General features: G+C 38.1%; 1 protein-coding gene across 1 annotated transcript in view; it reads right to left on the bottom strand.

Annotated features, from left to right (window-relative positions):
- Positions 1 to 16336, bottom strand: part of PDE11A (phosphodiesterase 11A) — a 482125-nt gene that overhangs the window by 387355 nt on the left and 78434 nt on the right. Inside the window, exon 2 of the mRNA XM_058300593.2 lies at positions 10948 to 11106. Coding sequence (XP_058156576.1) covers positions 10948 to 11106 — 159 coding nt within the window. The remainder of the gene's footprint in view (positions 1 to 10947; positions 11107 to 16336) is intronic.

Below are 16336 nucleotides of genomic sequence, written 5' to 3'. Positions count from 1 at the left end.
CTTTCTTGTACTTCAAGATTAGTGCATAAGCAGCCTAGAAATACACATGCCTTATGTGAATATTTAGAGTTAAGGGGCAAAAGTGATTCAGTCGAAGAGTCAATGTATCAAAGTTATGGTTGAAAGAGCACTCTGGATCAAATCTTGCTCCCTAGTCAAACATCCTATTTTACTGCGAGCTCTTTTGATTATTGTTTAGACTCTCTTAAGAACATTCAGATGAACAAAAGCTACAGAAAATATTGAACTGTCTAACTTATATAAATTACATACACTTGTGTTTAGAGTCTTTCTTTACTAGATTATAAAAAATTTTTTTAAGATTTATTTTTTATTTATTTCTCTCCCCCACCCCCAGTTGTCTGCTCTCTGTGTCCATTCTCTGTGTGTTCTTCTGTGACTGCTTCTATCCTTATCAGCAGCACCGGGAATCTGTGTTTCTTTTTGTTGCATCATCTTGTTGTGTCAGCTCTCTGTGTGTGCAGTGCCATTCTTGGACAGGCTGTACTTTCTTTCACACTAGGTGGTTCTCCTTACGGGGCGCACTCCTTGCGTGTGGGGCTCCCCTACGTGGGGGACACCCCTGTGTCGCACAGCACTCCTTGCTCGCGTCAGCACTGCTCATGGGCCAGCTCCACACGGGTCAAGGAGGCCCGGGGTTTCAACCACGGACCTCCCATGTGGTAGGCGAGTGCGCTATCCATTGGGCCACGTCCGCTTCCCTAGATTATAAACTTATAGCAGGAATTTTTGTTTGCCTTATTTATCAGTTTAACTCCAGCACTTGAAACAGTGCCTCAAACATAATAGTGTCTACTAAGTAGAAATTCAATAATTAATGAATGAATAAATGATTCTTCCACACAATGGAACAATATATCTCTATTAAAACTGATGTGCAGATCAACACTCTAAAAACCTCCCCACTCAGTGCTGTAGCAGTTACAGTCCTATAATTTATCTATATTATGTTCCTACTAATTGAAACCTACATTGCTAGGTTCTGCAGGATATATGGAAAGAGAAGAAAGAAGGGTGTTGCATCTAAGCACTTATTTCCTGGTAACTTTTAGAAACATAAAAAGAGAAGTAAAAGAAGCAGAAAATTTTAAATGCCAACATCTTAGCCGTCTAGGGTATCAGTGTCACTAACATTAACTGCATCTGGAATACAAAGTATGCTGTGTATGCATTGTCCTACATTTTGTCAATTTTTTTATTACTTCTTTTATAAAATTCCAGAATATTTGGTCATTATATGTTTTCTCAATGAATGATCCTTAAAAATCCAACTGCTATCATTTGAAGACAGCTGAAACTATAAAATATTAGGAACCACCATTAATGGCAAACAATGAACACTTTTAAAATACTGCCTTACATCTGAGATGACAAGAATTGACTTAAGCCTTGAAGAGAGTAAAGAAGAGAATTTCATGCAATTAGAGATGTATATAAGCAAAGGTATGGGCTTAGGAAATCCAGAGGCAGAGTAGGCACGTGTTCTTTGAGTGTTAGTTAACTCCTAAGTTGGGTCCTGTTTCCTACTGCAAAGACTTGCCATCTACCCAAAGTTAGATTCTGCCTAAGGAAGATGTAGAGAATAGAGTCAGGAGGATATAACATTTGCCCAACAGAAAAATACCCTGAAATTTAACCTGAGTTCTGACAAGTACTGATGGCAATAGTTTTCTCATAAATCTAGGTTGTTTCTGAATCTCTGAGTCAAATATAGTCCCCTGAACACAGAACATGAAGAAGCTGGTCTCTGAAGAGCTTATAGTTAGTTTCACAGTCATCATATGGAACCTGGTAATAGCCATTGAAAGGCAAATAGTGCAGTGACTAGACAGTTTAAATGTAAAGTATTGCAATTAAGGAGTGAGGAGATTCATTCCAAATTTTTCCAGGACTGAATTCGTATAACTTGAAGTAACAAGCCATCTGCCAGAACTTTTGAAACCTTTTTGCTAAATACTGATTTTTAAATTATGAATATTTTACTGCAACAGGTTGAAATCTAACTTAGGAATAGAGGCAGAACAGAAAATAAAAATAAAATGCGAGAATGGTACAAAGGGTAATTCTTACAATTAGTTAATTAATTTCTCTTTTAGTATTTGAGTATCTAAAAGACAATGGAGTATTAACAGAAACCACAAATTTTCTTGACAAAGTTGTTACAATGCCACTAACCATGTATATAAGAAGAATTTTAAAATAACTATTTGAAAAGTTCTTTTGAAAATGACCTTGGTGTAGAAACTAAATCTCCATAAGACAACTGTCATTTAGGTAACTTTACCTTCCATAAAGTTGATTTTATTAAACTGACTAGTTTTGGGGGGACTGCTATTATGGTAGAACTAGAACTTACAACCACGTCTAAAGGATTTCAAATAAAAAGAAAATTTTAATAAAGAGAACTACTTTGGGAAGTGGATTTGGCCCAATGGATAGGGCATCAGCCTACCACATGGGAGGTCCAAGGTTCAAACCCAGGGGCACCTGACCCATGTGATGAGCTGGCCCATGTGCAGTGCTGATGTGCGCAAGGAGTGCCCTGCCACACAGGGGTGTCCCCCACATAGGGGAGGCCCACACACAAGGACTGCACCCTGTAAGGAGAGCCACCCAGCGCAAAAAAAGTGCAGCCTGCCCAGGAATGGTGCTGCGCACATGGAGAGCTGATGCAGCAAGATGACGCAACAAAAAAAAGAAACACAGATTCCCGTGCCACTGACAACAACAGAAGCGGACAAAGAAGACACAGCAAATAGACACAGAGAACAGACAACTGGGGTGGGGGGGCGGGGAGGGGGAGAGAAATAAATAAATCTTAAAAAAAAAAAGGTGACGCAACAAAAAGAGACACGGATTCTGGGTGCCACTGACAAGAATACAGAAGAATACACAATGACTGGACACAGAGAGGAGACAACTGGGCGGGGGGGGGAGGGGCGCGGGGTGCAGCAGGGAAAGGGAGAGAAATTAAAAAAAAAGAAAACTACTTTAATAAGCAAATTTAGAAAAGTGGCAGAGTACAATATCAACGGACAAAAAAAAAATAATTGTGTTTCTATACACTAGCAATGAACACTCCAATGAGGAAAGCAAGAACACAATGCCATTTACAACAGTATCTAAAAGAATAAAATATCTGGGAATAAATTTAACCAAGGATACCGAAGACTGATACACTGAAAACTACAGAATTGCTGAAAAAATTTAAAGACCTAGATAAATAGCAAGACAGCCATGACTGTGGATTGGAAGATTTAATATTGTTAAGGTGTCAATCCTACCTACAAATTCAATGCAATTATTAACAACATTTCAGTCACCGTTTTTACAGAAACAGAAAAGCCAGTCCTCAAATTCTTATGGAATTGCAAGGAGTCTCAAACAGCCAAAACAATTTTGAAAAAGAAGAACAAAGTTGGAAGACTCACAATCCCTGAGTTCAGAACTCACAACAAAACTACATAAATTAAAACAGTGTGGTACTGGCATAGATAGACATGTAGACCAATGGAATTGAAACTCCAGAAAGAGACCCACATCTCTATGGCCCATTGATTTCAACAAGGGTTCCAAGTATATGCAATGGGGCAAGAATAGTATCTTCAACAAATGGTGTTGGGAAAGCTGGATATTCACATGCAAATGAAAGAAGTTAGGTCCCTATCTTATAACCATATACAAAATGTAACTCAAAATGAACCAAACACTTAAATATAAAAGCTAAAACCATAAAACTCATGCAATATAACTTAGGGGGAAATCTTCATGACTTTGGATTCAGCAATGGATTCTTAGATTTGACTCCAAAAGCACAAGCAACAAAAGGAAAAATAGATAAATTTTATTTCATCAAAATTTGAAACTTTAAGGCATCAAAACACATTATCAAGAAAGTGAAAAAGCCTACAGAATGGAAGAAAATAGTTGCGAATCATATATTTATAAAGGTTTATTATCCAGAATATATAAAGAATTCATACAATTCAACAACAAACCAATGAATAATTCAATTTTAAAAAATGGACACAGGACTTAAAGAGGTATTTTTCCAAACTGAATATACAAATGGCCAATAAGCATATGACAAGAGGCTCAATCATTAGCCCCTAGGGAAAATACAAATCAAAACCACAGTGTAATACCCACTTCAAACCCACTAGAATTGCTTTATTTAAAAAAAAATAAAGTTAAATAAGTGTTGGAAGGATGAGGGGACACTGGGACCCTCAGACATTGTTGGTGAGAAGGTAAAATGGTGCAGCCACTGTGGAAAGCAGTAGAATGAAAGCTCCTCAAAACATTAAATAAAGAATTGCCAAATAATCCAGCAATTCCATATCTAGGTATATACCCAAAGAAACTGAAAGCCCATGTTCATCACATTATTCACAACAGCCAAAAGGTAGGAACAAACAACGTGTCCATCAACAGATCAATGGATAAACAAAATGTGGTATAGACACACAATGGAATAACCTTCCTCTGTAAGAAGGAAGGAAATTCTGAGACATGCTGCAACATGAACAAACCTTGAAAACATGCTGAGTGAAAGAAGCAAGACACATACGGACAAAAATGGTATGATTTCAATTATATGAAATACATAGAAATAACAAATTCATAGAGATAGAAAGTAGATTAGAAGTTACGGGGGGGATAGGGGTAGGAAGGAAGGAGAATTGTTGCTTGGTAGGTATATACTGTTTGTAAAGTTTAGAAGTTGTTTTAATAAAAAATAATTTTTAAAAAACTTACAAGTATTTTTTAATCCTATGTCATTCAAATACTATGCAAGTCACAAGTCTGGTGAACTGCAGTCAGGCTTCTAGGAACACAAATTTGTCATAAATATGAGTATAATATATTAAATATCATCTGACCTTACTAACGTGATCTTTAATACTTTTTTTTCTTTTCCTCCAACCAGATTTATTGAATATAAATTCTGTATACAAAGTGACCTGGACCTGCTGATTCAAAATATGATCCTTCCTTACCAATATTTTGATAGGTCAGTCCATAGAGTATCAAAAAGCAGCTTACTGTAAAATAAATAGAAAAATGCCCAATGCACAGTAAATGAATTATTTAACACTGAAGCTTTAATAGTACTGTAAGATAATTAACAGGTAGGATTGAGTCCCTATAACAGGCTGGAGAACTGGTACAAGGCATCAAGAGGCCATTTTGTGCACTGCCACTGTGATGCCATCATGTTTCTTGATCATAATATTCCCATTATCTTATTCTAAACATACCACAGGAATATCAGTGGGATCAGAGGTTAGCTTAGTTGCTTGCTGGGCTAGAACAGATACCACCCCAGCATGCTCATCTGACAAGGTCCCACAGCAGCCCAGGTTAAGTCCTTTTGAATCTGTGCAAAGGACACCAACAATGGATGGATTCTTCATTGTGTCCTCCAAATGCTGCTCCAAAGTCTCCTCCATTCCACCTTCCACCCACAGACCCCCTCAGCAGTTCACACACTTCTCCACCACTGACCTATGGCGCAACTCCATCACTAGATGTGAGCGGTTGTAATACTTTTTGAAACTTGACATATCACAGATCTTAAACATCACCCTTCATACAATCATTTTTTTTTTTTTAATATAAGGCTAAGAGCTTATGAAATCCTCCCCATTAATCTGGCTATGAGTCTCAGGTCTTTCCAGCTTCTACAGAGACTTGTTACCATCAACCATGCATCATCCTCAGCATCAACTGTCAGGGCAGTATCACCAGTAACAAGCTCCTGGAAACCAGTTCCTTGGCAGCCAAGCTGAGTTGGCTGATCCCAGTTCTGCAGTGTTTGAACATGTTGGCATGATGGCTAACAGCAGGGTAGTCGAACACTCTGAATTCTTAGCTGAAGAGAAGTGACCACAGGCCAAAGAAACCTTACAGAGACCAGCCAAAGAAGAGCACCAATCTTATATGTGGGCTAACCATACTTTAGGCAACACTACAAGAAGAAATGACACCTCTGGGGCTAAGGTATGGGCACCCTGGGAAAGGTGGATAAGAGCTCATGCTCATTTCCATTTCTCAGCTTCATCCTGGCATGTCCATACATTTAATATATGACAAATGTTTGCTCCCATCCAGGTTTCATTATTTTGTTCTACAGAATACCTCCCTTTACTCACCCAAGAACAAACAAATAATGAATTAATTTGGATACAACAAATTTAGTCATACTACCTATTACCTAGTACCTAATTTAGCTTACTTAAGCATATCACTGAAAAACAGGAAGTTGCTTAAAACCCATGAGGTGAACAAGGAAATTCCATTATCTTTTCTAAAGAGTCTGCTTTTGTATGTGCTTCCAGTGAATTACCAAACTATTAATTTATCAGTATGTAACTAAAATTATCAATATGCATATGGCAGACTATATTTCATATGGCTCTTATGCAAGAACCTAAAAGAGCATGGTGATTTTAAATTCAACAGAACAAAATTTTTTAAGCAGAGGTTGGCTGACCATCTGTCAGGTAAAGATCTCCAGAGGTTGACATTTTAATGTATCAAGACATATAAAATATATCATGTTAGGCTAGATGTGCCATAAATTTACCATTACCAATATTATGAACAATGTCATGGTATTTATGTTTTTAAAGTTAAAAAAAAAAAACAAGCAAATAGGATTCAAATTATTTTATTTTGACTTTGAAATATGTGGTGAAATATTTCATAAAGCTCATTTATTGATAAGTGCTACTCTAAACATTTTACATCTATTATCTCTTTTACCCCTTACATTAACCCAATAATGGAGATTCTGAAGCTTAAAAGGATTAAGCAACTTCTCAAGGTCACTCAGTTAATAAGTAGCCAAATGAAAAATTTGAATCTGCCTTGGTGGCTCTCTGACTCCAAAGCCCACGCACCTAGCCACTAACTACATGGCTTCCATGTAGCTCCTTTATTTCCTTGCGTGTAGGCAACAATGAACTTACTATTGTTGCTGGAGTTTATTCTGTTGAATGTGGGAGGAGGTTGTCCAAAGTCTGCTGGCAAACTGAGGAAAACTAATTTGAGTTTCAAAATGTGAATGAACAAAGTTGGTAGGGCTCTGTGAAAATAGGTATAGGCTTACTGCTACCACTGCAAATGGGTTTAATATTTTCAAAAGCTATCTATCTGATAACATGGAATGAGAGCTATAAAAATTTTCTTGCCCTTTGATTTAGTAATCAGTCTTTGGAGCATATCCCCAGGAAATAACACAAAAGAAAAAGGTAATTTGTTCAAAGATGTTCATTCAGAGCCTATTTATATTAGTGAAAAACTGGAAATAAACCAAATTCCCAGTAATGGGGCAATGACTAAGCAAACTAGACTATTTACAAAAAGAAAAAGAAAGGAAGAAAACTATAAAAACTATAATCACTAAAAATTCCAATGTAAACTACATTCATCATATGTAGACATTCATGTAAGAAATGATTTTAAGTTAAAAAGTATAATATAAATTAGTATAAGCATTGCTTAACCAGGTAAAACAGTATATGCATTAAGAATAACAAGAGATTTTTGCATTTATAAAGTATGGCCCCCTCCTTTTTTCCCAAGGTACTGGGGCAGGATTGAACCTGGGACCTTGTATACAGGAAGCCGGCACTCAACCACTGAGCTACATGGGCTCCCCTCCCCTGAGTTGGTTCTTTGGCTTGTTTGCTTGTTGACTGTTTTTTCTTTGTTTGTTTTTAGGAGGCACAAAGGGCCTCCCATGTGGGAAGCAGGTGCTCCACCGCCTGAGCCACATCTGCTCCAAAAGCCCCCTTTTAATTGTCAAAGTCCTAATACCAGAAAATTACCTCGCATATATATTGAGCTTGATAAAAACTTGTAGACTTAAATTATACAGAGGTAATTTTTTAAACATAAAATTGACAGCATCTCACATGTATTAATGTTCTGTCAGTAAATGCTAATCTTCTACTAGGACTTATTTTGTGCTAAGGCACTCTTCCACGTTCTTTACTATCTCTTCTCATTTACTCACCCAATAGCGCTATGAGATAGGTACCATTATTAACATCCCTTCCCTCAGAGGAAGAAACTAGCCACAAGGAAGTGCCCAAGGTCCTGCCCAAGGTCACAGAGGTCATGGCAGAGATGGAATTTCAACCCAGGTAGACACTTTATATGGCCCGTGTGCAGCCATTAGGCCACACTGTGCTCATTTATTTGGAAGAATCTAGATTTTGTTTTTTCCATTAGTCATTTCTAGATTTTGTTTTCAGCTTTTTTCTTCACCACTCCTTTTTGGTTTATAATATATAAAATTCTTGAAGGAAAGAATAATAACCAGATTCAGCAAGTGTTGAGAAAAATACTCTCTACCTAGTGTAACTTGCATGAACACAATCTACCTGGCCTAACTGTAAGCCTTCTTCCAAGAAATAGACATGAGTAGGGTTTTTTAATCAGGTGAGGAAATTCTAGGGACTGGATGATAAAATGCTACTGTAGGCACATCAGCTATCCACAGAAGAAAAAGAACATAAAATTTGGAGCAAGGAAATATTCAAATGAAGTTGAATCTAAGAAATAAGTTGCATGGGGATAGCTGACAAATATAGGATAATATTTTTAAACTCTTTGGAAAATATTAGTTTAAAAAGAAAATTTTATGTTTATACTTGTCTAGTTTCTAATATTTTACAAAGTACTTTTCATTTATGATCTTATTCCATTCTCATGCATAGAAGGGTGGAGAGTTGACAGATAAGGAAACTGAGAATCACTTCTTAAATGGATCACACAAAGCAGGCTGCTTGTCATTTACTAAGCTGGGACTTGGTCTCAGGCCCTAGTTTTTTTGTTTGTTTGTTTTTTTAAGATTTATTTATTTACTTATTTCTCTCCCTCTCCCTTCCCCCGTTCCCCACCCCAGTTGTCTACTCTCTGTGTCCTTTTGCTGCGCTCTTCTGTGACTGCTTCTATCCTTACCAGTGGCACCGGGAATCTGTGTTTCTTTTTGTTGTGTCATCTTGTTGTGTCAGCTCTCTGTGTGTGCGGTGCCATTCTTGGGCAGGCTGCACTTTCCTTCCTACTGGGCGGCTCTCCTTATGGGGTGCACTCCTTGCACGTGGGGCTACCCTACGTGGGGGACACCCCTGTGTGGCAGGGCACTCCTTGCACACATCAGCATTGCGCATGGGCTAGCTCCACACGGGTCAAGGAGGCCCGGGGTTTGAACTGCGGACCTCCCATGTGGTAGGCGGACACCCTATCCATTGGAACAAGTCCGCTTCCCCCTAGTTTTTGATAGAACTAAACACTGATGCTGTTTAAAATAGGTACAAAGCCATTTGTACAACTTTGCCTTTAAAATCATTGAGTTTAAGAAGCCTTATCTCATAAAAGCACTGAGAAAACTCTAGAAAGCAAATTTACTGTAAATGGAATCAAGGATGAGGACTACTTATATAACAAAATCCCTTTAAATGAAGCAGGCAGACTGAAGGCAGGACTATCATCTGTATATAAACTGAACTGCTTGGGGAATGTCCTGAATATGTAGTTGTACTTGGGAAAACCCAAAACCTGAATCCTTTTCTCTAAATCATTATAACAGGCATATCATTACAGATGTCTGTCTATGGTACAACAAGTACAGAATGAAATTTTTACCTTATCTGTACAGTCCATGGAAATATTTGCATAATGAATGAGGTGGCCTACATTTATGAATGTTTCCAAATGTCCTCTGATTCTCACCTAGTTCTGTCTGATAGAGGTTAGCCCAAATGCCACCTCTTCCAAGAAGCCTCTTCAGATCCTCCAAGTGAGGATAACCCTTCCTTTCTTAGACAATCATAGCGTGTCCTAGAACATCTTATTGCCGATTCTTGCCTCTAGCCTTGTGCAGTTCCTAGATGACATAACACGTGAGGGATTTATCTTTGTGCTCCTATCACCCCCAACATAAGCACCTCACACACTGTAGTAGTTTATTGCATTGATAAGAATCTGTCCAAAGTCCTAGCAGGCTCTGAGAGTTTATAAGCATTTATTGGGATGACCTCAATAAAGGACTCTCTTCATTGAAAATATTCTTGTTTCCTTATAATTGTATTTTACGTTGACCTTTTGTACCAGAACATTTGAATTACTTTAATATATTAGTAATTAGCACTGGCAAATAGTAACCTTATATCCAGGTTAAATTATAGAGTGGAGTTTTTAATTCAATATGAGTATGGAAGTCATCAAACTTAAAGTAACTGAAGATTTGCTTTTACCATTAATTTTGTACCTGTTCCACCAGATTCTAATCAATATTAAGTTGAAAGTTTCAAAGCCAGAACTTCAAGTCCTTGAGTCTCTCTTTTAGTGTAAACTGGTGAGAGAACTTAAAATTTCAGAGTAAAAATACATCACTTCCACTAAGGTCAACTGCTCTTCAGGGACAAAAATAATGCTCTTTTTATTAGCAGTGTGGAATAACAAATTAAATTCATTTTATTGAGGTCTTTATATAAGAATTGAGAAAACAATTCTTCCTAATAGTTATGATAACACAAGAGAAAGTACTGAGTTTCTGAAACACAGTAATTCCTATATTCCCTTGGGCCATGGATGGTCAGGTCATGTCATGACTCTCAATTAAAAAGCTTATATATAAGGAAAATAAAGACCAGGGAATAACATGAATACTATTGAGGCTTGTAATGAAAAGGAAGCTAAGGAAAAGATGAAGTAATTGTCTTCAATTGTACTACATTCTATGAAATACCAAAAATCTCTCAGTACATTTTTATATAATATGAACAAAAAAGCTCTTCGATTCATGAATGGGCTAATCCAACAGCTATTCACATAATTCCTATCCTTTTCAGGAAGAATAGCAATCAATGATCAAGAAGGAGACTACAAGACACAAAAGGCATGTAATCTTACTTTTTCATCATCTTCAGTAAATGGAGCACCTTCGGGAATCTTATTTATTGCTTGGGCCACGCCGATAATTTCACCATCACTGCTTCGGATAGGCATGCACAATAGTGATTTTGTCTTATATCCAGTTAGCTTATCAATTTCATCATTGAATCTTCGATCCTAAAAATAAGACAGAGAAAGCATTCACTGCATGTACATCTTCATCAGGAAGAAGAGAGAAGTGTATTTCTGTATATGAAAACTTCTCACTGGCAACTTTTCTCCACTGAATTTCAATCACAATAACAGATTTGATTTCACGGTGAATTCACTAAATGAATATAAATGATAATAAATGACCAACATAGATGTTTATCATGGTAAATGAAGATGAAGACTTTAAAACTAACTGCAACAACATATGAAAATTGGCAAAGGGAGAAGCGTTTTTAAGGGAACCCCACATTATTCTATTTATCGAAATGCATTACTTCACAAAGAAAACTGGCTATAAAATATTGCACAGAAAAAAATATATGATAATATATTAAAATACTATGGAAATTAGGCACAAAAACACTATCTTATTTCTAGTTAAGATGATCCTGTGAAAAAAGAATCCATAGTGATACTTCAAAAATACTACCAAAAAAAGTGAGGTAGAGGATAAGAAGCTTATGCCAGCTAATAAATGTAGAAGGAATGATAGAATTATATAATCTCTATTCTGCAACTACCAGTATAATAATAGATGCAAGCAAGGACCATCAATGGATGCCAATATCACTGAGTGAAAAATTTTTAAACAGGATGTTCACACAATCTCAAAGTATCACCCCTAAATTCCTTATTAATTACAAAGGGGAAATGTTTCTTTACAATAGAAGAATCTGGTGGACACTCCCTTAAACAAGTAATCAAACTTAGCATCACCATTAATGAGACAAAATAACATCATGTACTGTCTGATGTGAGGCAATGGAAAGGGTACAATATCACCATTGGAGTATTTCTGTCATATGTGTATCATGAATCTAATCAATTAGGGGGAAAGAATCAAGAAAAACACAGATTATTAGTCATTCTATCAGAAGACTGACCTGGAGGCTTCAAAAATATTGATGTCATGAGAGATAAAAAGTGAGGATAAAATAAAGCCATGGGGCTATGCTAGTTTAAAGGGGACTTAAGAGACCTGGAAAACAAATAAACTGTGTGACCCTTCACTGGAAATTGTATTTAAAACTATAAATTCATAATGGACATTTTAGGGACAATTGAAGAAAGCTGAACATGGACTTTACATTACATAATATCACTGTATCAATATAAACTTTCTTGGGTGTGGTAGTGGTATTGTAATCATGTAGAAGAATGCTTTTGCTTTTAGGCTATATACACTAGAGTATTTTGAGGTGAAATGTCATTACACCTTTTACTTACTTTCAAATGAAAAAGAAAGAGAGAGAGAAAGAGAAGTAGGGAAGGAAGAGAGGGAGGGGAAGGGAAGGGAAAGGAAGAGAAGAGAAAGGAAGGAAGAGAAAGGAAGGGAATGGAAGGAAAGATTGGCTCCTATGAAGGCTTGAGTTGTGTGCCCCAAATTTAAAAAAGTTCTTGGTCTTAGTCCACATTCCTATGGGTGTGAACTCGTTGCCAGTAAGATCTCTTGACGATGCTATCTTAGTTACAGTGTGGCCCAACTGAATTTGGTTGGGTCTTAATTACTAGAGTCCTTAAAAACAGAAATTCAGCAATAATGAGAGAGCCGTGGGAGGAACCAGAGCTAGGAAGTCAATGGAACCCAGAAGAGAGAGGAGAAGACATCACCACGTGACAGGGAATCCAAGGATTGCTGACCCTTGAATGACATCAAGAATACTACTGACCCCAAAAGGAAGCAAGCCTTCCAGGCTCTGAAACCCTGAGCCAATAAATTCCTATTTTTAAGTCAACCCATTGTGTGGTATTTGTCATAGCAGCCAGGAAAGTAAGACAGCTCCTGTGAAGATAACAGGAACTAAAAACACTCCAAGGAAGAGGATAAACTGGATGAGAGTCACTGCTTCAAGTCAGAGGTTAAAATGAGGCTTCTCCCAATGACTTCTATACCCCCTTGATAAAGGAGGCTTAAAAACAAGAACAAAGCACTGCTGCCTAGACAATCCGTGATCAAAAGTAATGAATTTCATCTAGCAAAGGGTGGAGGGAGGCTGATGGTTGAAAAGGTGATAGATAGTTCAAGATCAAAAGCTACAACTGGTCTCCTGCTGGCCTTCTGACTAGGTCTATGGTATCTCCAATATCACCAGAGGCCAGGAGTCTCTAAATACTATTGTAAAGTCTGGCTTTGGTCAGGGAATCCATGGGGACCACCCTAAAACCTTTAGGCAGAGAGGGGAGAGCACAGAAGAAGAGTGAGATACTGAAACCCAAACAAAATCAAGTCTCCTGCTCAAAATGAGCTTACAACCAAACATTTAGAAAAAGATTAATTTATGTTAACTTCAAAAAAATAATTTACTGAAGAACTGTGTCAGGACTTGGGCTGGGAGATACAACAGGAAGTGAAAGAGGAATCACCTCTGCCTTAATGGAACTTGCAATCTAGTAGGTAAGGCAGACAACATAAATGTATAATTACATATTGTGGTAAGTGACATTGAAGAACAGAACAAGGTTCCATGAGAGGGACAAACAGGAGGGCTCTATTTATGGGGGCCAAAGAAGTTCACTCTGAAAATAGGACAAGTAAGCAGAGACTCGAATTATGAGTAGGCATTTGCCAGACTAAGAGTGGTGGGAAGAACTCTCCAGGAAGATGGAACAAGGCATGTGAAGGTCCTGAAGCAGGAAAAAAGCATAGCAAGTTCCAAATACTCAAAGGTCCTCATGGCTAGAATATAGGGAGCCAGAGGGAGAGTAGAAAAGGGACGGAGGTACCTTGCAATTATGCACATAGCATATACATAGCATATACAGGGGGCATCACTCCATAGCATATACATAGAGATACTTTGTACGTGTACAGAAAAGAAATACACAAATGTTTACTGTAGTATTGGTTATAAAGGGAAAAAATGGAAACCACACGGATGTTGACCAATAATAAAATAGATAAATAAATAATGATCTATTTCACTGCTGGTTGGAAGAACTGAAAACAAGGACACAAACTGATATATGCACACTAACGTTCATAGCAGCATTATTCACTATTGCCAAAAGTAGGAATCAACCCAAATGGATAAACAAAATGTGGTACATACATGCAAAGGAATACTATTCAGCTGTAAGAAGGAATACAGTACTAACACATGGGATAACATGGATGAGTCTTGAGGACCTTATGTTGAGTGAAGCAAGCCAGGCATTGAAGGACAAATACTACATGATATGATATGAATTAAGCAAATCAACCTGTCTCAGAAAGCTAGAGACTGGAAGATAGGCTTACAGGAAATAGGGGGAGAGAGCAAGGTTGTGAGCCAATGCCCCATGGGTGAAATCTATGAGAAAGTGGAGGTAAGTAGTTGTGCGGTGAAGGGATAAGTGAGGGGCATAGGGATACTATTGGGTTGGGTTTTGCAGGCTTGAGTGGAGCTAGGGTTGGAAGGATGGGTCAGATGGTCTAAGGAATTGGGTGGAGGCTTGGGGTGAGCAGGTGAACTTGGGAGATTGTCAGGTATGTGGTTGAAACCATAATGTTGAGAAAACCCTTCAGAAAATATAATAAGGAAGGGTTACTGGTTTAAGGGGTTGGACAGGGGGCATCTCACATAAGGTGTTCCTGGGCAAGGTTCTAGGAAGTGTGTGAGTACTCATCTTATCAAAATATGGGTGGCAGACTTGGCCCAGTGGTTAGGGCATCCGTCTACCACATGGGAGGTTCGCGGTTCAAACCCCGGGCCTCCTTGACCCGTGTGCAGCTGGCCCATGCGCAGTGCTGATGCGTGCAAGGAGTGTGGTGCCATGCAGGAGTGTCCCCAGAGTAGGGGAGCCCCATGCACAAGGAGTGCACCCCGTAAGGAGAGATGCCCAACGCGAAAGAAAATGCAGCCTGCCCAGGAATGGCACTGCACACAGGGAGAGCTGACACAGCAAGATAATGCAACAAAAAGAAACACAGATTCCCATGCCGCTGACAACAACAGAAGTGGACAAAGAAGACACAGCAAATAGACACAGAGAGCAGACAACCGGGGCAGGGGGGAAGGGGAGAGAAATAAATAAATAAATAAATCTTTGGAAAAAAAAAATGTTATATCAGTGGGTAGAGACCCATACAGTGAGTGGGAAAGTGTTATACCCCCATCCTGGGGAGGCCTGATGTTCTCAAATAGAGGGGAGGGTGTCCCTCGAGAGCATGGGTGGCTCCCAATGGGGGAGGACAAACTAGTGTGCCAAACCCTCAACATAGTTGCACATATCTATGAATCTTGTCCTTCAATCAGTGAAGCTTGGTTGTCACTGTGGGCTCTAAGTGGAGGGGGAGAGAGGAATCAAATAGATGGAAGAGAGGATAACTGGAGGGCAATGGAAGTGTTTTGCATAATTGTGCAATGATGGATACAGGCCATGTTAAATTTCACCAAAAATTTATAAAAGCATATAGTCTAAAATGTAAACCATAATGTAAACCATAATGGAACAATGTTTAGTAGCTATATTTCAATATCTGTACATCATATGCAGCAAATATAACATCCATATATAAAAATATCATTGCTGGAAAAGGGGGAAAAGGGTTTGATCTTGGGTATATGGGAGTCCCTTATATTCTATATGTAACTTAACTGTGACCTAAAACTTTTTTGTAGGCATTAAAAAAAGGTTGTAGACACTGAGGAAGAAATGGAAGAGATTGCCTTTCCACTATACATACATGGCAACACCTATTACAGTGATGAAAGGCAAAAACATAAAAAAAATTTTTTATGATATTTTTCATTTTTTTAATATCTCAATTTATTTTTTACTTTATTTTAGTTTCTCTAAATTACTATGTATTCTATTTATAATCTTTAAACCTATCATTACTATTTCATTTTCCTATTAATTGAATTTGGCAATATATTAGGCTTCATTTTTTAAGAAATTTTGGATCACAGAGGGGTTCAACTATGGCAAGGGAGGAGCACTGATGTGGGGTGTCACTGAGGGGGGATGCATGGGTGGGAGGGAGTTCTCCAGGGCATGCATATAGGGTATATAGATATGTTCAGATGTTCATTGGGTATTGACATAGTGGGTAGAGTTTCACATGACAACTGAGCAGCAACAATTCCCCAAGTGCAAAGACAATGACCAGTGAAGAAGGATGGTCCAATGATGGGCCCTTGATATTGATGACTATGCTTACGAGCCTAGAGCTTCAACTAGGCCTAGAGCTTCTGGATACCTAAGAGTTACC

This window comes from Dasypus novemcinctus, chromosome 7, assembly GCF_030445035.2.
Source record: "Dasypus novemcinctus isolate mDasNov1 chromosome 7, mDasNov1.1.hap2, whole genome shotgun sequence".
NCBI lineage: Eukaryota > Metazoa > Chordata > Mammalia > Cingulata > Dasypodidae > Dasypus > Dasypus novemcinctus.
This window is presented reverse-complemented; position numbering and strand designations above follow the sequence as displayed.